Below are 20,964 nucleotides of genomic sequence, written 5' to 3'. Positions count from 1 at the left end.
CATTGTTGTAAGGTTGCCAGAGCCTGAACCGTGTTGCGTTGCTTTGTGCTGCGTAGGGCAGAGGAACGTTAATAAAGAGGACATCCGTAGTCTGTGTGAAGTAAAACTCATCTATCAGGTGCCAAGTGATGCCACCGTTGACAGAATATTGCAGCAGGATGGAATGAGACCTCTCGGGGGTGCCTGGAGCAGAGAGGACATGCATTTACGTTCATTATAATCTGTTTTTAAAAAGCACTAGCTCAAAAACACTTCTTCAAGTGTAAATACAATGAGGTTACTTTGACATCTATTACAGAGTATGGGCTTGCTTTGACAACAACTTAAGCTGTTGAGAGGTTATATGTGTATTGTACATATACATCTTCTGGTGCTTTCCCTTGCTTGCCTGTCTGCAAAATGCTAATGAATTAGGGGATAAATCTGCATTGCTGTTCATTATATGTACGGTCACAGTTAATTTACTTGGATGAGAAGCCATCTCAGTGTTACAATTTTTTAGATTAGAACAAACCAGCTCCTTCTACCACAGACATTTTTATTCCCAGGTACTGGACATTATAATTTGTTCCCAGGTGCCAGACATTATCATCACCACCTGTAGCACCCACAGATAAAGACACAGCCCTTATCCTCACAAATTTATAGTCCACAGCTTTGACTGCAGACACTGACATGAGCATATTCATGCCCTGAAATCATATAATTGATGTAAAGGGCTGAGGATCTTTATTAGCATGTTTTAACAACAACAAAGCAATATTCTGTGGGACTAAAAATCAGTGGTGGAACTGAAAGTAAAATTTACATTTTATGACTACCAGTTCCTCCCTTTTTTACTTAAAGTTTTAAAGAGTCATCAGAGGCTCTATACAGCCCTGTGTGTTAACATCTGCTGATTTGAGCCTGGCACTTGCACTTGATGCTGGTTACATGGCACAAGCTCAGTCCCCAGTGTATGTTTGGCCTGTGCCTGACTTGCTGACCAGGAACACGAGCATCTGAGTGATGGTATCTCTGAGCTGAGTTCTCACTCAGACAAATTTACACTCTCCATTCTCTTCATAGTGTGGCACAGTGGTGGGCATGTCCCCAAAAACTCAGTCCGAGGGCAGGAACTAGCAGCAGAAAAGGAGCAAGGGACAGTTTCTTCATCCCTGCCTCACTGTGTGTTTCCATGTTCTGTCCTTAAATTAACCAAATTTGCTGAAGCCCAAGTGCCTCATGTGCATGCTCCTGCTCCACTCTGCTCCAGCGCAGTCTCTCTTAAACCACCGCATGTGGAACAGAGCAGGGAGGAGACATTTGCAGTCAGGAGCTGATTTCAGTTTATCATCTGTGGCAATTAACGGTAAACAACACAGTGGTCTTAACACTTACAGCTGAGATGTGCCCAGCTATATTAATTTTCATTCAACATTAGGGAGCTTGTTGGGACTAAGTCCTGCATCCAGGCCTAGGGCAAGCAAGCCATATAAATTTAACGAGAAAAGATTTCTCCTGGAGTTTCACCGCTTTGCCTCTTGTGGGTCAAGAATCAAAATCCAGCCTTGAGCCTTTGGCTATTCCTGCCTTTCAGAAACATATTTTTACTCATCATATTTTTTAATATTTTGGCAAGGATCATATGTAGAAATACTTCCAAGGAATAGTTTTGTAGAAGTTGTCTTCACAAAGATTTTGCTTTTAAACATGAAGTATTAGGCATGTTATTATTTTGGGGCATGTTATGTTTTTGGCTGCTATTGCTTTCTCACTTTTCCATAAAGTACTTAAACGATAGTAATAAATAGCCAAATATATATGATTAAATGCCTATTAAAGGGAGTAGAACATAATTCAGAAAGAGCTACATTTTTTACTTGCCCATACAGAGATTTGGTTAAGATAATAATTTAGGAAGAAATAGGTGGTTCAAAACTATTTTCATGCTGTCCTGTGGCAAATGGTGAGTCAGTTAAGGTCCAGTCCCAGAGTGCTGAGCTTTCTGCAGAAGCTATGAGCATCTTCCACCAAAGGGAGAGAGGTTTTTACATGTTCAGAGTTCAGCTTCGAAGCGCCGGTTCTATAAACAATGCTGGGAAAAACTTCTGAGACTCCACAGGAGTCACTCAAACGCTCAGCCAGGTTAGGGGTTCTCCACTGTGTCACTCCTGACAGCGATAAAATTATTTTTCAAGGCCAGAGATGGCAGGGGCTTGGATCAGGGTAAGACCATATCCATGGCTTGAACTAGAGACACTGTCTCAAGCTTGTAACACCAACTCGGCTTGCAAAGTCTGATATTCTTCATGCACAATTAAATAGAGTTATGGGGTTTTAGTCCTCGCTATCATATCTACTGGGAAGCCAAACGGTAAAAGCTTTTAATGCAGTGGACTGAAACTTGGAAATGAAATACTCTGCAGTTCCTTAACTGTCCCTTAAGTAATCTACTATATGCACCATTTTAGGACTTTAAAAACTGATAAATTCATTTTTCCCCAACATACTGCAAAATCTCTAAAAATCTTGAGCTATTTTGTTTCTTTTCTGCTCAGAGACTGTACTAGCTGTGCTGTTTTTGATACCAACAGAGTTTACTCTTTTAGTGCACAGTCAGCCATGTACGCTGGTAGCAAGGTAGGGATAATGCAGAATTGCAAACAAGTTCCCATATTATCTACCATAAACTGATGAGCACGTACACTGAAGTTGAAAATGTAAATCCATATTCTTTTCTGTGCTGCTACAGTGTATGAATAAAGCTAGAGAAGTGATAAGAAATCAACAGTGATCTTACCTTTGGCAAGAAATTTAAATGAAAACTGGATGTACACGGTGTTAGTGCAATCTAGATCTCTTGAAACAAGCATTCTTAGTCCTTCCTGCAAATACAGAATATATAGTGTGAATCTTAGGTCCTATAATCAAAGACGCTCTGCAGCTTACTATTCTCTGGATGCTGTCTGTTACTGACTGCCGGTGGTACTAAGAGCAATAGTTCTCTGTCCTGCACCTTCTCCCAGGCAGAAAATGGGGACAGTGATAGCCTTGGAAAAGGACCCACAGTAATGGAAAGGGCTAGACATGGGTGTATGTCACCACCAGAGGCACAGCTACATGATGAGGTACAGACACAGGTACACCTCATTCAGTTCGTGCTCTGAACTACTGGGATGTGATCTGATCTGCAAGCACAGACTCACTCAGACATTGAGTCCAAGCTAGTATACTCATTTTTGGGGCAAATTGTATAGTAGCCAAGAACCCTAATTTCCAGGCAGGAAGACTCCTCTCTAGGAGCTTTTTTCTGTGCCTCAAAAAATATTTTGTACAAATAACCTCTTCTAGGGCAACCTCTTGACTTAGAGCTGTATGGAAAGGGAGCAGTCAGGACACCTCACAGTGACCTCTAAGGCCCTGTCCATCTCTATAGATGAGCTCAGTGTTGTGTGGATCCAGGGGCCAGAGCTGGTCACTGTTCTGCAGAGATCTGGCAAACCACCTCCCAGAGCTTCCCTCTTTCTCGGACCCCTTCCCCCAGGGGAACAACCTGCAGGAACAACCAATCCAAGTTTTAGACAATTCACATCCTGTGATTTGTAATTTAGATGATCTAAAGAGGTTGAAATGGAGACAAGGTTTTGCAAAAAACTATTTCTAAAGAATTCACTTTTATACCCAAAGTTATTAAACTTTGCGTTTTCAGGGCACCTGAGTTCACAGTGTCAAATGGACACTTAAGTGTGAGCTTAAAATTTGTGTTCTTATGTGAACAAAAGTCTTTCTATTTATGTGTTTTGTTACAGAATTTGGAAGTTCAGAAACTATATTTCCTGGCCTCTTTTAACCTGTAATTAAAAAAAAAAAAAAAAAATCCTTAAAGAGCTAGAAAACTTAAAAACAATAGAATTAAGTAAAACACAGGCTAACTACATAAACATCGATCACATAGACTACAGTGCTGACTAATTTGTATTATTTAAAATGCTCAAAAGCCAATCAGGGGATTTTAAGACACAAACACTATTGATTGTAATGTGTTCCATATTTCAAAACCACTTACTTGGCCTCAAGAATCTCAGCCACAGAGCTTCATTCTTTTCCTTCAACAGTTAAGGAGGAATTTATACCACAAATGAAAGTAATAATAATAACAGCCCACAAACAGATGAAACCCATTTGTTCATAAAAAACAACTGTGACAAACATGGTGCATAATTAGGGCAGAAAAATACAATAAAAGTAAAAATGTCAAATTCTAGCCTCAAGACTTTGACATAAACATATGGGGGGAAACAATAAAAAATTTACTTTCTGTTTTTAACTTTACATTTTTTTATTTTTTTTTTTCAATGTAAGTAATCTCTGACCCCTTTAAAAATGAGAGCTGTTCCAGACTTGATGGTGTCACCATTCAGGTTTCCTCTCTCCGCACCGTAGACCTCAGGCCAAAGGTCTGGATGCAAGTTACCATTGAAATCATCCTTCAGGTCAGACGGCAGAGGAACAACAGGGACACAGTATGGACCACCAAAGCCTCTGTCACACCTAGCAACAAATTGGGAGGAAAGGGTGTTATCCATCTGACCTAGATAAAACACAACATCCATTCTATGATGCATGTTAAGTAGGTTGCTACTTACACACAACGACCTGCATCACAGATGCCGTGGCCTGAGCACATCCAGGGGCACCCTGTAGCCAGGACCACGTTGTCAATAGCCCAAGAATCAACACCAGAAGCATAGTTGTACTGAATCCATCTGAACCGCGTTCTGGGAGAGCTAGAAAAAACAGAGCGAATGTATTTCAGGCATCAAAATATCTGCTCCACAAAGCGCAAAATAATATTTAAAGACAATCCCATAGACTTCAGGAGAAGAAAAGCATATTAATAAAGCAAGACTCTGTATTTGGAAAAGATTAATATTCCAGCTGAAGCTGGAAGTTTCAATTTCTCAGGTTAGTTTTAAGACAAAATTCCAGCAGACTCTAAAGGAAGGTGCTGAAAGTGAAAACCGAGAAAGTCACCATTGCTGCGACTCTTGCTGGTCAGAAAAGTGGTTGAGCAGAAACTATTCACTACATCAGCACTCAACAGCTCCATGTTAAAACAATACATTTACTTCAGTAAACTAAGAAGGAATGAAAGTTCATTTATACTAAGTGTTGTGTAAAGAAAAAACGATTACATGTTTGCATGTATATGTATAACAGTATATGAGTAAATATGTACACACGTGCATGCCTACACACTACTCTAATTGCTGACTGCCTTGTTATCCTCAGATAAGGAAAGTATTTGGGAAAAAAATAATCTGTCAAGATGCTATGGGTTAGATCATCTTGGATTTGTTCAGGCAGGAAATGTGCTGTGGATCTGATTCTGGAACAACGCACAGAGAATTGCCCTCAGACTGACAGGATCAGGATATTATATTTGTGAAGAAAATTCTTTGGGAGAAGACGCATGCTCCTCTGGAGCAAACTATGAAATTAAAAACCAAGATGTGAACCCCAGTCCCACTTCATTTACTGAGTGTCCATTTTCACCACTTTATTTTCTGGGTGGTGAAATTTACAGAGGTAACGTGTAGGGTGCTTTGAGAATTACAGAACTACTCAGGATAACAGTAAGTGATATTATCATCATCTGTTATTTCTAAACTAGAGCACGGTTTTATTCAGAGAGACAGGTGGCAGCGTATCTGCCACGTCCATTTACAACAGTATGATATCACTAGGAGGCAGGCAGAACTCTCCTCCCGGTCACAAGGGTGGAGGTGGCACGTCCAGGAACATGCGTTTTGACTTAACTGCCATGACTAACATGCCTAAATGTTGGATGACAATTTATATGCAATGACAGAAAATATTTTTATATGAAAAGATGGGTGAAGGCATTAATTCTTGCTTCTTATTGGGTAAATGTTAGAAAAGCTTGGTTTAGCATTCCTGTACTTGCTGTCATGGACTATAGGCAAGACTTAAGAATTCACTCATCCCAAGTTGTTGCTTCCTTAAGTTCCTGCAGCTCATGTTATATCTGATGAAATATTTTGAAGTGAAATTTAAAATTCCAATGGCGTGACAACACACATTTAATAATTTAAAAGACATGCAGAAAATTCCCAAGCTGGGGGATGTTTGCTCAAATTAGATCAGCAAAATCTATATCAAACAGCCAGAAGTACAGCGCTCACTTGGTTGCGGGTGGAAGGTAGACCGTAATTCTCTTCCAGTTTTGGAATCTTTCTGAAGTGTAGATGGAGCTCTCAGTGTAGTGCTGACAGCCGATGGTTGGAGGGACACACTCCTCTGTCACCAGGTGCCAGTCTCTCCCGTTGTTTAAAGAATACTGCAGGTGAATGCTATGGGAATTGCTGTATGGCTTGCTGCAACCCATGCTCAGCTCAAACTGCAAGAAAGTGGAGGCTGATACGTGGAAGTCCCAAGTCTCAGCATAACGAGGTTTTCCTAGGAAAAGAGAACAAAACAAACAAACAAAAAAGTGTACCTTATGCATATGCTCTCAGTAGTCCCATTCAAATTTCTTATCTGTATTTTTACCTTCTTTTTTTCAGCCTTCTCTTCCCTGCAGATTACTATACACTTGAATTTGCATATACCTCCCATCTTGTAAAAACTTGACCCATACATAATTTATAAAATAGGTGCATACAAATGTAGTAATGTTTGGTGACACATACCAATATTTTCACTGAACATCAGAGCTGTATCCATAGACAGGCAGTCGATGTCTACTTGACCTCCTTGTATTCTGTACCAGCTTGCTTGTAAATCCACAGTTCCATCAAATTTATCCTGGAAGCCAGTCTGAGAGCTGTCATTCATCCCTACAAGGACATCATCCAAAGCCCACTGAGCTGAATGCTTCCCTATAAAAAGCAGAACAGGCAGGTTAGTGGAGACCCTGTTAGCTACTTTTTATGCCCACATCCTGTGTTCACCCAGTGAGCTGTGTTCAGTCACTGTTAAACAAGACTCTAGCGTATGTTTCTATTTCAGATAAACACAGGTATTTCCCTCGCCATTTCTCAAGCTTCAGTGCCTTCATCGTCATACACTCTCCCTGTGTTTGAATGAGACACTCTCTGAGCACCATGACTGGGGATTTTCATTTTATGGGTCACAACTGTCCTGCTGTTTCCCATGCTAAATCAGAAAGGCCTCTGTCTAGTTCCCAAAGTACCATTTGTATGGAGGAGGATAGTACACAAAGGAAAATGCTGAAGCTTCTGGATATAGATGATATTCATAGAAGTGGTCTTCAGCTTCTCCTTCCTGGAAACCTCTCTTCTCTTGCTTTCCAGCCTCCAGACATCTCAGCTCACCATCATCTACAGCTCATTTCTCCAGCCCTTCATTTTAATTCACTTCTCTACCAGCATACTGACAACACCATCTTTATTGTGCAATCATTGCCCTCACAGGAGAAGAAGGAAAGTCTTGACAATAAATGGTGAGCTTGCAGTGATGTTCCAGGACTTTTGTCTTGCCTCTATAAGGAATGTAGGTCATGGCTGATAGGGCCACTTTGGACTGAGTTATGGCAGACAAAGGACAGTCTACAAAGGAGCTAAGATCTGTGATGAGGAGTGGTTGCAACCTATTTGGCGCTCGTGTGGAAGGTGGTATTTCAACCTCCCTCCTACTGGAAGCCATGGGACTGCCATCAGGTACTCTTAGAGTGACCACTGTCAGCAGGGACAGATGTCACCCAGGTGCCCCCAGAGCAAGTGGCCACCAGCAGGACACAGGTAGGGAGCAACAGGTCTGACATCGCACCACTCACCGGTGCAAACGATCGTGGCGGAACGATGGTCTGTGGTGCACCAGTTCCTGCCCAGCATTTTCCCCAAATGAAATGGCTTCTTACCTAAATCACATCCCTCATGCCTTGTCTACTCTCTTGCCTAGTGAGGACAATTAACTCCAGCACATATATTGTATGAAAATGTACAAATAAAAACAGCCATCGAAATGATAAATGATAATCCAGAAGCTGCATACCATAATTACCTGAATATAAGCTGTGTGCTTTTCTCCCCAGGGAATTGTTGTTAAAATGTACTTTGCTATATTTCTGAATATCACCTTATATTTCCTGCAGGGATCCAGGATCTGCTGCCTTGCACAAAGGTGAGACACTTAATCAGGACACTTTTAATTGTGGTAACATGCCCCTGCACGAGGCAGGAGCTCTCACAGCAGCTGTAGGTATCAGTCAGCACCAGGGTTTTACTTTCAGCTGAGAATGGGGGAAGTGGCTGACTGGGCTTTGGAGGTGCAGCAGAAGGTGGGGAGCAGGGCGCTGGGACACCAGAAATGGCAGGGGACGGGAGTCCTGTTTTGGAATGTGGAGATATTAAAATAGGGAGATTGGAGCCACCAGGTGGGCAGATTCAGGGCCAAATTATGCCTTCCTTTCCAAAATGAAATAAAATGTGTAGGCCATTTTGCATCCCAGGTCACTCTATGCTCAGGTAAATCCTCTAAGCTTATTAAGGCTTTTCTGTGTAATATTCTTTTCCTCTCCTCTCTGTTATCTCTCAACATTTTTGGCATAAACTTAGCATTAAACAATTTTACTCTTAAGTTCACTATTCTGCATTGTGCTATAAAGAAAATGATGTCTGTAGTGTGACTGAGGAAAGCCTAAATGTTCTCTCACAGCACCCAAACTGTTCACCATTCTGTATTTTTGGTAAGCTGAGATTTCTGTAGAACATGAGAAGCATTGACACACGGGCTGTGTAAAGCTGCTTCATGAATGTTTAGGATGGCATTGCTTACCGTGTTGTGGCTGCCACCAGCGGAAAGCGGTGGCCGGGGTTTTGGCCTCCCGAGGTAAGTCTATCGAAACAACCTGGGGTTCCAGGTATGACATGTAGTCCAGCTCTCGCAGCAAATGCCAGGTGATCCCGTTATCATTTGTGTATTGAACGACAAGCCCTGTATTGAAAATTAAGAAAGGCAGTTAGTCTGACTGCACTGAGCAAAGGGGGGCAACTCTTCAGTCTGTACTGGGGAGCTGCCCCATCCGGTGCATGCCACTTCTGGCACCTCCCCTACCCTTTTGGCATCTCCTGGTCCAGGAGCATTTTCTGGATAAAGTCCTACTGCAAAGGTGACGTGTGTTCATCAGCTGCCACACTTCATCTTGCTTATGTTTACCAAACTCAAAGGATCAAATCTTTCGCAACCTCAGTTGAAACCAATGATTGTACCACAGAAACCATAGGAATAATGTGACGTTCTTAATATAGTCAGTATTTATTTCTTTTCGAGGGTCCTTGCAGTTTGTGTGGACACTGAGTTGGAATTCTGATAGCTGGGCTCCCAATAAGGGTAGTTCTCAATGCTCATGCTACCTATGCAAGCTCACAGCGTCCTTAAAAGTTGATTATTGTAATATTTAGATAATTTAAAATAGCCTTCATATCTTACACACAGTATGGCAAGTACTAGGACAGAGCAGAACTGTGAAGTCACTTATGTGCTCATCACAGGGGACAATACAAGAAAGAAGCACTTCTTATGTGTATTTCTTCTCTTAAAACTCTTTTATACTGCAGTATGTTCAAGGCTAATGGATTTTCCCGTGTCTTATACTGGTGCAAATGAGAGGAAAATCCCTCGGTGTAATCTGTGCTGAAAGATGGCAGTTCTGAATATGTAAATGTAAATACCATGCATCAGGAAACAGTCCACTGATGTTAAATGGTTTATAATTAGAGGAAAATGAAGTTTTCTCATCCAGTAGATGCCAGAGATCTGTCTTCATGCAAGTAGACCACTTTACAGGGGAATCTGCTCCCAAACTTGTGCTGATTCTTCCCAAACACAAATGTCAGCCCCCTGTCCCAATAATTCTAAGCATTTGGGGAAAAGAAGAGAGAAGACATCTAGGAGAGATGAATTTCTTTAGACTAAATATATTTTCAGCTGCAGCTTTATAATTTTGCATCTCAGGTAAATCATGCATAAGCTTGGGTTGGAAGGCAGCCTTTTGTTAGACCCGCTTGTGCAGTTGAGAAACTGAAAAAGTTTTCAGGCACACAACTCTACCTCAGATTATCCTGAAATTGAATTTTATTCCTTTTATTTCAGACCTGAAGAAACTCTCTGTACTTGTAAATGTAGTTTTCCAACACTATCAAGTACTCTAATAGAAGCTATTGCACCTCTTCTTGTAAATGTTGTCTTAAACCATCACAGCTCCAATACATTTGCTCCTGTTGACAGATCACCATTAGGTTTGGTGGAAATAAGTATAAATACAAATGCGGAACATGAGTAAATAGTTTTATCATAGAATCATAGAATCATAGAATGGTTAGAGTTGGAAGGGACCTTTGGTCCCCTGGTGAAGAATGGTTTTCTTCACCGTTTATGAAAACTCAAGAGGTAACTGATTTATGTTAAAAATAAAACAATCTTTTTGATTTTGTAAAGGCAGTAAAAGGCAAAAACACTTTAGAAGACCCAAAATACAAAAAGCTTATTATAAGGAAAGTAGAAATTACCTTCATTCCTGGCTCTTGGTCTGTTGCAGGAGTTACCAGTGGCCTTGCTTCCAATTTGTACATAAAATTGAACTAGCCTGTTAAAAAAATCAGGGTAGAAGGGAAGTGTAATTATCTTCTGATAGCACAAGATCAGTCAGGATAACTCTCCTCTCTTAACTAATGTGGCATTTTCAGTTAGGTCATTATTCCAGGCTTATTGATCAGGTAATGTTCCCAGTGAAATCAAGCATTGCTATAGTAAACAGTGGAGGACCCAAGACAGAAGGTGGTGATGTGGATTATTGATCCTGTGCCCAATAAATGTATTGTTGAACTGAGTAGCAGATTTTAGCAGTTCCTTCTTCCACACAAAGATGCAAAAACTGCAAAGAGGGCAAATGTGCTCCTTACATCAGATCTTACCTTGATCTCTTCTAACTGGAAAATGGTTTAAGCTTTAAAATACAATATTAATGTTTTAATAAAATTACCCTCACTAAACCACCAGTCCCTTTTTGGTCCTTAAATTCTTGATGTAAACAATATTTAGTGAAAAGAGTTTATTGGACATTTTGTGAAGTAGACCCTTTGATTTTGAACCTATACATTTTGATTTCATTGAGCATCCTCTTGTTCTCATGTCACGAGATGGGGAAAAAAATATTCCTGATCTGCCTTTGTTGCAACCTTCCCTGTAGTCAGTGCTTTTATCACTTCCCTACCTTCTCCTCCTCCTTTCCATGGTAAACTATGGCAACCTTTTCATCTGTCTCTCTCCATGAAAGCTTTTAATGTCCTTGATTTTTCCCATAACCATTTTCTGCAACCATTCTAAAGCCACAACATCCCTTTGAGACAGTGTCGCTGATTTTATTGACAGAACTTTTGCTCAGCCTTGAACATCCCTATCTAGCTGTATTCAAATTAGTAATTATCTCATCCTTGTGCTCCAAAATATTGTCAATTTTTTGTCCAATCCACAGCGATGCCCTGGTACCCTTCCTGAACTGATGTTTTTAATTGTGACTTTGTGGTATCAGAGTTGTTTAAATTTCCTCTTAGATGCGTGCTATTGTGCTATAGAACAGCAATTTGTTTTCATTAACTTCTTGCTGCTCACTCACCAAATTTCATTGCATGTCTCCAACATTTCTCTCAGTCTTATCTGGTCATAACTAATATAAAGAGCATTGAGATGACTGAGAATGCCATCGCTCCCTCATCTACGCCTTCTTCATGGGTTGTCTGCATTGCACACCCGAAGCAGCTCCTGACTTGTCCCCACAGTGAGCTTTTGCATGCTGAAAGTTAGCGATGCCGTTCTTTTTGTTTCCTACCCAGATTTTGACTCAGGGTGACGTCTGCCAGTTGTGTATGGCTATTGGAGTACTCGCTGAGGTGATGTTTTTGGGAGACAACTGCTTGTCTTGCTGGGTGTATCTTCACTGAATGCATAGGGACAGATGGAGTCATTGCCAAGCAGAGATTTTAGAGGAAAAGAGAATACAAATCTGAAGGAAACCAGACTTCATCAATTCTAGTGTTTGTAGATAACTCTCTTATTTTAAGTACTAATTTTTGAGGTGAACTCATGTCTCTACATGAAGAAAAAAGGGTTCATTTGTCACTCAAATGACTTCCCACAAGGATAACTCTTTTCATTTCAGGGGATTTGGTTGCAATTTGTGGTGACATCAGTAGAATCACAGACAAGCCACAGGACTACAGCCAGAGCCAGTACAACGCAGCTAGGACTCCAATTTCCCTCACCCACCACTACATATACATTGTCAGGATCCTCTTCTGATTCTAAAACCAATTGCACTCCAGTTCTGTTACTGAAACTGGTATCTCCTATGCGAGATATTTTGTATATCTATAGGGACTAGAACAAGCCAGAATATACTCATCTGTCTCATTCATAATATAACCCCATAGGCAGCTCAAGAACAGACAGGCTGACAGTATTACACTATTTATCCAGGTAGGTCCTATTGTTTGCTGCAGCTCTGCTGTCTGAGACTGTATTCAGGCAATAAAACGCTAGACAGCAGTCTCAGAGGTGAAAAGATTTACGGTTCTATCATGAAATTCTCTTTTATGCTTGCCCAACATAAGGATCGGTAAAAAGCAGAAACAAAAGACAAAAAAACCACCTTTCTGCAGAAGGGTGAATCAGCCCATCTGATCTGTAAGCGTTTGACCCAGAACAGCTCTCTGGGATGGTTGCACAGTCATTAGCAACAGAGTCTGGAACGCAGATGGGAGCCAAGTGAGCTAACAAGCCAGATGTCACCACTTGGAAAAAAAAAAATATATTCTGTGGTTTTTATCTAGCTGCCAGGTAGGCACTGTGTGTAAATGCTCTCACGGAGCAGATAGTGAAGAGTGTCATAAGGGACAGGCCATCAAAATAGGAGGCAGCAGCTCATCAGTAACCAAAATGCATCCAGGTATTGTATTGTCAGTCAGGAGGACGGAAATATTGCCGGTGAAATTATATGCCTTTGGCATACTGGGTCGTGAAGAGGGAAGGGATTGAGAGGCTCCAGGGTGTTTCTGAAGTGTAGAGAAAAAAATGGTCTGGGTGAAATGAATTTTGACACTTGCAGCTCTCTCAGTGCTGTGGGACATTCTCCTAATGTCTGTGAAAAACGTGCAGTCAATCATATAAAGGAATAAGGAGACAATAGGACAAAGGAAGATAAGATTATGACAGCACTTAAAGCACATGCTCAACATTGAGTGCTTACTTATGGCCACTGGCTTTAGGGAGCAAGCTTTAGTTTTAAATGCTCTTAGCATGACTCCTGAGCTTGGCAGTGCCCTGCTGGGCTGCGTCCGTGAGCAGCACCACACACCTCGGGCTGGAAAATCTCAGCCCCTTTGGAGCAGAACAAACTGGGAGCACAGAGATCTCCTGGATCCCACTCCTCTGGAAGAGAAGGGTCAGGGCAAAAAGGGTCTTTGTTTTTCTTACAAAAAGCCCCCCCCAAAAATCTTTACATTCCTTACACAAAATTTACACTCTACGTTCAAAAAGCTGTAACTGAAACAAGATGATAGGGAATACGCACAGGTAGATCTGTAGGAATTCAGAATGAAAATAAAACTTTAATGTCTTGCAATATTTTTCAATTTTTTGCTCTTCCATGCCTGATTTAATGAAACAAGATCTTAAAAGGTCTGGGAAAACACTATTAACCTGAAAAATAAGAAGCTTAAAAAACTACTGCAGGAGTTTCAGCTTTCCTATTCACAACCCTCAATCCACATATCTAACGGAATGTCTTTCAAGGCATATTTTCCTGCTGTTTACTCAGTCACCAAAACCCCCCAACCAAAAACCCACACACAAATAAAAGATAACTGTGCAGGGGCTAAGATGACCCCTAATAAGATAACCGAATTCTATGCAAAGCATTACTGAATGCAAAAAGTACTACCAAAATGGGAAAAAGTGCTTCCCTCTAATCTCCTCTTTCAAGTGACATTAATTTTAGGTCCAATAATGGAAAAAAAATCTAGGCTGAGGAATTATTTTCTTTTTAGGGTATGGGTCTTTCAGTTAACCCTTTACACTCTTACAAAGCCTTTGCTTCTGGGAAAAAAGACCTAGTTAGTGTTACAGATGGTCTCAAACATTAAAGTGGGATGCACCAGTTCTAAACAAGGTGTCTGAAGGCTGGATGTCTAAGTCTTACATGATCAACCCAGATTCCCTTATAATCAATGACAAAAACACATGCTTCCAGAAGACAAAGCACTGGCCTTAGCTAACTCTCTTTTAAGATGAGTTGCATTGCCCTTTTGAAGTAGCTATTTCTTTCCTTTGAGCATAAAATCAGCCTGAGGTAATTGCTGTAGTCTAAGGAGTCCATGTTCTGGTCAAGCTGCATGAGATGGATCTTACCCTTGAGCACACATGTGGCTGAAGAAACTGAAAAATCGATATTAGTCCCATTTGTGTTTGAGATGACCAGTGCTTTTGTTCTGCCTAGCAAACAGCTCAGGGATGTGGCATCAAGCTTGACTTGTTCAAGGAAGTTAAGCTGCTCACTGTGATGCTCATAAAAAAAATCAGTGCTGGCTTATTTTAACAAAATGATCAGTTGCAACAGGAGAGCAGCTCACACAGGGAGGGATCTTAAATGCTCTTATCGGGTGTCCCTCTGGCCATTTACGTCCTTGGGGCAGTTTTGAGACGCGTTCTCATGCAAAATGGAAACAGTGATAGATTAAAAAAGTCAAGAAAGAATATTGCTCATATTTTAAAACTTCTTTTGGCTTTTTAAATGGTTCAAACTCTATAAAAATGGAAAGCTATAAATATGAATATCTGGCATTAAAAGTGGTTTCAAAGTAATCTTAAAGCTAAAGAAAATCCTTTTCTTTTATAAAAAGATTTCTCCAGGAAAGAAGGAATAACTCAAAAATACCATTTGAACATAGACTTCTTGATGATGTGGTTACTTTGAATATTTTGCTTCACAGGATTAATAACATGAGATTTAAAAAGACGGTGGAACAGAAAAGAAGTGCTCCGATCTTCCCAGAGTTCTAGTGCAAACATGTACTTGTCCAAAGCGTATTTGTCAAACAATTAATTAATTTAATTATTAAGTAATTTACATAATTATATAAATAATTCACGTCTTTGTCAGAGGAGGATTTGTCAGACAGGCAGGGGACAGAGGAAAGGCAGGTGGTGCTGTGCTGCTCGGTGCTGGGGAGCAGCTAAGGATGTCCCCAAAAGCCACAGCACTCATACTGCTCTAATCCTCTGAGCTGGAGAGCATTAGCCATAACTTGCCTTTGCTGAATGAGCCCACAAATTAAATAATGCAGCAAATCACAGCTTTACTTACTCTTGGAGCAGCATTTGTCACGAAAAATATCTTTTATTAAGCTAACTGATATAATTGTAGGGTGGGCAAGGTTTCAAGTGCATGATCCCTCATGAGGCTGGACAATGGAGCAGCAGACTCCAGGCTAAATAATGGTTCGAATTAACAGCCCTTTGTTTATCCTAATTACATTAATCAGTTAGACAATTTGAGAGAAAAAGGATAATTACTACCAGCAGAGGAGGATTTAGTGGTAGCAGGGAGAGAGGTGAAAGCTTGTTAGCCTCTTGGCTACACAGAAACAATTCACATTACATTTTTTTACACTTCTGACAAGTGGACTAATTCACAACATCTGGCAAATAAACAACAGCTCACTGTTACACCGTCAGTGTGCCTGCAACTCAATGCAGTCCGGGACAGGGGGATTTTCTGTCCAGCTATAGGCAAGTTTTATGCAGATTCAAGACCATGTCTTCTGCCTGTCCACCTAGAATACAGTGCAAACCATCTTCTCAGAAGGACAAAGAGTTCATATTTTTTTATGCTGGTATTCCACTGTTTCTAACCTAAGTATTCTCTCTCGAGAAAATGGAATAGTGCACCAGAATGAACAAAAAAGTAATTTCTTTGCCTTTAAGATTTCTTGTACAGGTTGCAATTACCAGAAAAACATTTCTCACCTTCTCACATCTACACTTGTAATAGCTGAGAGGAGACAACACGAATACACAGGCAATAGTGAGAAGCAGCACTGAGGATTGACCTGATATTTGTGGTGTCCAGCGGAACAGTCCTTGCCTCCCTTTTGCCAGGTCCATTGAAGTACAGAGATCTTCCATCACTGAGCACGCCACAGCCTGTCCCAACCTGACCTCCTGTTATCTTGTACCAGAGAGGGCTTAGCTTCCTCTCAAACCTGTCGAACATCTCACTGTGATTAGGCACATTAGACACACAGGTTCCATGTGATGCTTCAAGACAAAAAAAAAATACATGGGAGATGCTTTGGTGAAACTGTGCTGAACAGAGTAAAGGTCAGGTACAGTACATTGTCAGACAGTTCTGTTGCACCCACATGTGAGAAAGTACCGGGCTTTTCTAAGAAAATGCCCTGACGACAGGATTGTACCTTTTTAAACCGGCTTTACAAATTTTTGTAGGCAGAATAAGCACTCTTCCTCTAACCTCTAAGATGGCTTATTTCTCGAGGTGAAAAACAGCTATGCATTATGTTGATAAGGCATTTTATGTAAACAGAAAAATATTACCCTTTTATTTCATTTTAAACAAATTGAACAAAAGATGTTAGCTTATTGCTTTGATGGTATAGAGGGTTGAAGAATGCAGTGTGCAACTGGTTGTATCAATCACTGTTTTTTTTCATTGGGTTTGGGGTTGGTTTTTTGTATTTCAGTATAAAAGCCCCTGAAACCAAAAGTGAGCATAATATTCCACAGAAGGGCCTGTCAGAACATATGTTCCCTCCTGGTCCCATGCCATCTGATGGCCAGGGGACTCAAAACCAGAAGTAATTCTTTTGAAGATGATCCAAAGGCTTTTAAGCAGACTTTTTAGTTTATAATACTTTATTTTGTTTTCTCTTTTATCACTAGTCCCTTCCCATTCATACAGATGGTGATGTTCAAAAGACTGTAGTTGCTAGAAACATCACCGGTGTCCGCTGCCTTCAGCTGTTCTGTTTTGCCTGTGCTGAATTTTATTTAACAAAATGAAAAGATTCTTGCTGGCAGCCCATGAAATTTATGTCACCATATATTTTTCCAGCATATCGGAGAGGAAAAACAGGATGCTAGATTTACAGCTTTAACTCAGCCAATGCTTACTGTAATCCCACCTAAGAAGGGTTATCTCACCTGTGTAGCCCAGGTCACAGAAGCAGACCCCCGAGACGCAGTCCCCGTGACCGCTGCAGTAGTTGGGGCAAGGTTCAGAAATGTAAACGCCATCTAAGCCGAAAGGAGGCACGGTCTTGTGGGAGCTGCTCTCCTGGATCCAGCGGAACCGAGTCTTACTGCAGAGAAACAATGATGAAGGGCACAGTATTACTATTCCCAATTTCAATATCTACTGCTCCCTGCTTAAGATTTAAAAGAAGCGTTTCCTAAATTAGCCATTTGCAAATAAGATGCAAATGGATACCTGGAAAATATTTCGGACATCCTACATTTTGTGCAGCTTCACTTAAGGATATTTTTTCCAGATTCTTTGGATGCATTTTAATTTCTTCTATTTCTCTGGCCCATATCCACCAGTGTGATGCAAAGAACAGAAACATGGTTTTATCAACAAGAGTGAATGATTAGACATGACTCTGAAGATGCCTTTCACTACTCAGGTCAACCTGAACAGCTAATTACATATTAAAATCCCAGAACTTTGTTTCGTTCTGAAAGCAATGCAGTACTGGCAGCGATGCAGAGTTTATTACAGGATTGTATAATTCTGAGTAAAAAACTTTCAGGTAATTTGGATACAAGAAAAATCATCCACCTTCTAAAAGCAATGGCAAACAATGTGTCCTATAGGACATGTGAACAGAAATACTAAATTTCTATTCTTGGATGACAACATGAAATTCCTGGAAAACGGTGATCTAATCCTTAACTTGTGTAACTGAAACTGCTCCAGGGACTTCAGTGAGCCCACACTAAGTTACTCCAGCTGACCCACTGCATAGGAAATTTATTGAAGAAAAAATACTTTGGTTATTAATTTTCAACCCTTAACTTTTAGCTGATTCATTTTATCCAATGCAATGGACTAGTAGATCCAAACTAAGATCCTCCTTGCTACTTGCATAAAATATAACAAACCTATCGCTTTTTTCTGCTCTGCGCTGGGATTTGGTAGGTAGGTGGTCATTATGCTAGTGCTTTGTACCGACTGCTGAAATGCAATGCTCTCTGAATAATCCATTAATGACGATTTCCAAAGTGATCCCCAACAAATTCAGTTTTCATCATGCCGAGACCCTCATCGTACTCACAATACTTACATTTTTAATGTATTAGCATGAGCTTCTTATTCCTGATCACATTACTGAACATAATGCCAAACAGATTGCTGCTATTGATTCTGCACTGCTTGTTTTGGGTAAATCAAATCAGCTGGTGTCAGATCTGTGCAATTTGGCACCTGCTTTTATTGGCTAATTACTGAAGAAAAGACAAACTTGTTATGGTACACACTGCTATTTCAACTCCTCGCAGCAAAGGCACCAGCTCCCCTGTTACACAGTATGCCAGATACTCAAAATCTGTGCCGGGGCTTGAGGATGAGGAGCCGGCGGCAGGAGGATGGGGCCGAACCCTGGGGGGATCCTGAGGGGAGAGCGGCAGGAGGCAGTGGGGGCACAGCCAGGGTCTCCCATGAGACAGTGAGGGAGGGGAGAGAGAAACTTCAGCCAAATCCAAGTGAGATTGAGAAAAGCCTCCCAATTTCAAGGCTTATTTGTGTCTTCCACTGTCTAACTAATGCTTTGTCATTCATATTAACCCAATGCTGAGGCCGTACTTGCAGATGAGCACATCTACCATTCCTCCCTCCTTTCACTTCGGCTGTCCTGGCCGCCCTCAATGGCACAGCACATTACGCAGCAGCTCAAATATCCTTCTAGGGTTTTTTTGCCCAAAGGTAACTGTAAAATTAATCCTGTTCAAATGGTTTATTTGATTCAAGTGACATATCACTCTCTTGCTGGTGCCTCTGACCTAACCGATATGTGTAAAGACAGACAGCACCACAATGAAAAGACTGATGTCTGGGTACCTTGTTGCTTTGGAATTTAATTTTATAGACCATTCTGACACCTTTAAAATGGAAAGCTTCTCCTGTTTTGGAGAGCACAGTGTATTTTTCCCAGATCTGATGACTTTTAACACCACTTTTATTCACAGATTGTAACTTTTTCCTAATGTAGCATTAAATAAGAGGCAGCTAATTCACAGGTATCACTGGCATCACTGGCTTACAATGTACAGTACCTGGCTGCAAGCGACCTGGGGATAACAATAGTAATTCTTGTCCAGTCCTCAAAGTCTCCTGTGTGATACACGGTCGGCTCGCTCAGCTCCCGGGAACTTCCCTCGCATCCTTTTGTGCCTGGAGATGCAGGGTAGCAACCCTCCTTCACGAGCGACCAGAAGAGTCCAGCATCGTGCGAGTACTGGAGCAGGACGGGAGCAGAGCTGCTGTACTGGTTGGTGCAACCAATGTTCAGCTGCAAAAAAGCAGAGCATCAGATACGGGCTGAAGAAACCTGTGCTGTTATTGCTATTTACTGACTGCAAACCACCTTTGACTTTTTGGTCTGGAAGGTGTAGCGCTCGGAAGATTTGCTTTGAACCCTGCTGGCAAAGAGTGACTGATGTTTGGAGTCTGTTTCCTACACATATATGACATTTTTCAATAAAAATTTCCTCTATCCTTTCGTTAAGGTCGCTGGATTCAGCACACCAAAACATGCAAAGAACTTTTCAAAGGTCCTGGTGCACAACAAGCCACAAAGAGCAAACTCTGTGCAGCCACCTTCATGCCCAGGAAGAGTGGGAAGGGCTGTGTCCTCTGAGACCCATCCCATCTGCTGTCCACCCAATGTGCCCAAAGGATCAGCCTGACTCCCAGGTCACCCCTGCCCTGGGCTGCGAGCCCTGACCATAGCCTAGTCATTGGCCTCGCAGGAATAATGTCTGGGAGCTGGCACTGCAGGCTGGGCCCCCAGAATAGAGGAAAATTGGATGGAGTAAAGAAATGCGTATTAAAATGTGAAACAAGAATGTAACCAAGACAAAAATCAACTGCTGATTTGAGGTTTTCAGTTTCATTTTTTAAGCTACCAGAAAAATATTAGTTTTCATTTTACTGCAGAAATTCTACTTGAGCTGTAGAATGTAAAATGTAAAACAAAATCATTCATGTAAAATGAAATAATTTTGACAAATTACTGTCTTTGAGTTTATCAATGCAAAATTATTCCAGGCAGCTGTTTAAAATGGAAATTTCACAAACTCAGGAAAGCATTTAACCATATGTTTAAAATTAAAGCATGCAAATAGGACTAACACATTTATGTGCAGGCCAGTTAAAAAGCTTTCCAAAACTGAGAGTATAAATTCAGGCCTTAAATAATAGGCTTTATAAAGAAGAACTCACTGTTCTCTGATACATGTTGGTTTTATTTTGCATACTTATGTTACATTGCCAAGTGTTTCAGGGATGGAAGGTGTCTGAAATATTTTTAAATATTGCTTTTTTAGACTAATCAATTATTGAAATGTTGTTGATCATCAAACCTATAGAATGGAGATTTCGTCACTGAAGTAGAGGAAAGTTGTGAAGAGGCAAATAACATCTTTTTAACAAACAACATCTTTTCCAGGCTAAATGGTATTTATATATTGAAATATTTTTGGGGTTTAAACAGTTTAAAGTACAAAACTATGAGCAATACTCACTCAGAAATGGTACTGCAATCCCTCAGTTTGTATAGCATTTCATTAGCATAACTTTTAGATGAAATGAGATTATTTTACAAATCCCATTATTTCTAACTAACTTTCCTATTTATAGAACTGTGG

At 40.7% G+C, this 20,964-nt stretch overlaps 1 protein-coding gene across 1 annotated transcript in view; it reads right to left on the bottom strand.

The window, feature by feature from the left end:
- Window positions 1-20,964, bottom strand: part of RELN (reelin) — a 292,013-nt gene that overhangs the window by 47,162 nt on the left and 223,887 nt on the right. Inside the window, exons 28-38 of the mRNA XM_074169082.1 lie at window positions 19,372-19,607; window positions 17,242-17,399; window positions 16,131-16,338; window positions 10,536-10,612; window positions 8,803-8,961; window positions 6,696-6,884; window positions 6,189-6,462; window positions 4,629-4,769; window positions 4,356-4,533; window positions 2,783-2,867; window positions 1-183 (exon numbers count right to left, since the gene is read on the bottom strand). Coding sequence (XP_074025183.1) covers window positions 1-183; window positions 2,783-2,867; window positions 4,356-4,533; window positions 4,629-4,769; window positions 6,189-6,462; window positions 6,696-6,884; window positions 8,803-8,961; window positions 10,536-10,612; window positions 16,131-16,338; window positions 17,242-17,399; window positions 19,372-19,607 — 1,888 coding nt within the window. The remainder of the gene's footprint in view (window positions 184-2,782; window positions 2,868-4,355; window positions 4,534-4,628; window positions 4,770-6,188; window positions 6,463-6,695; window positions 6,885-8,802; window positions 8,962-10,535; window positions 10,613-16,130; window positions 16,339-17,241; window positions 17,400-19,371; window positions 19,608-20,964) is intronic.

Source organism: Numenius arquata, chromosome 2 (genome assembly GCF_964106895.1).
Source record: "Numenius arquata chromosome 2, bNumArq3.hap1.1, whole genome shotgun sequence".
Lineage (NCBI taxonomy): Eukaryota > Metazoa > Chordata > Aves > Charadriiformes > Scolopacidae > Numenius > Numenius arquata.
This window is presented reverse-complemented; position numbering and strand designations above follow the sequence as displayed.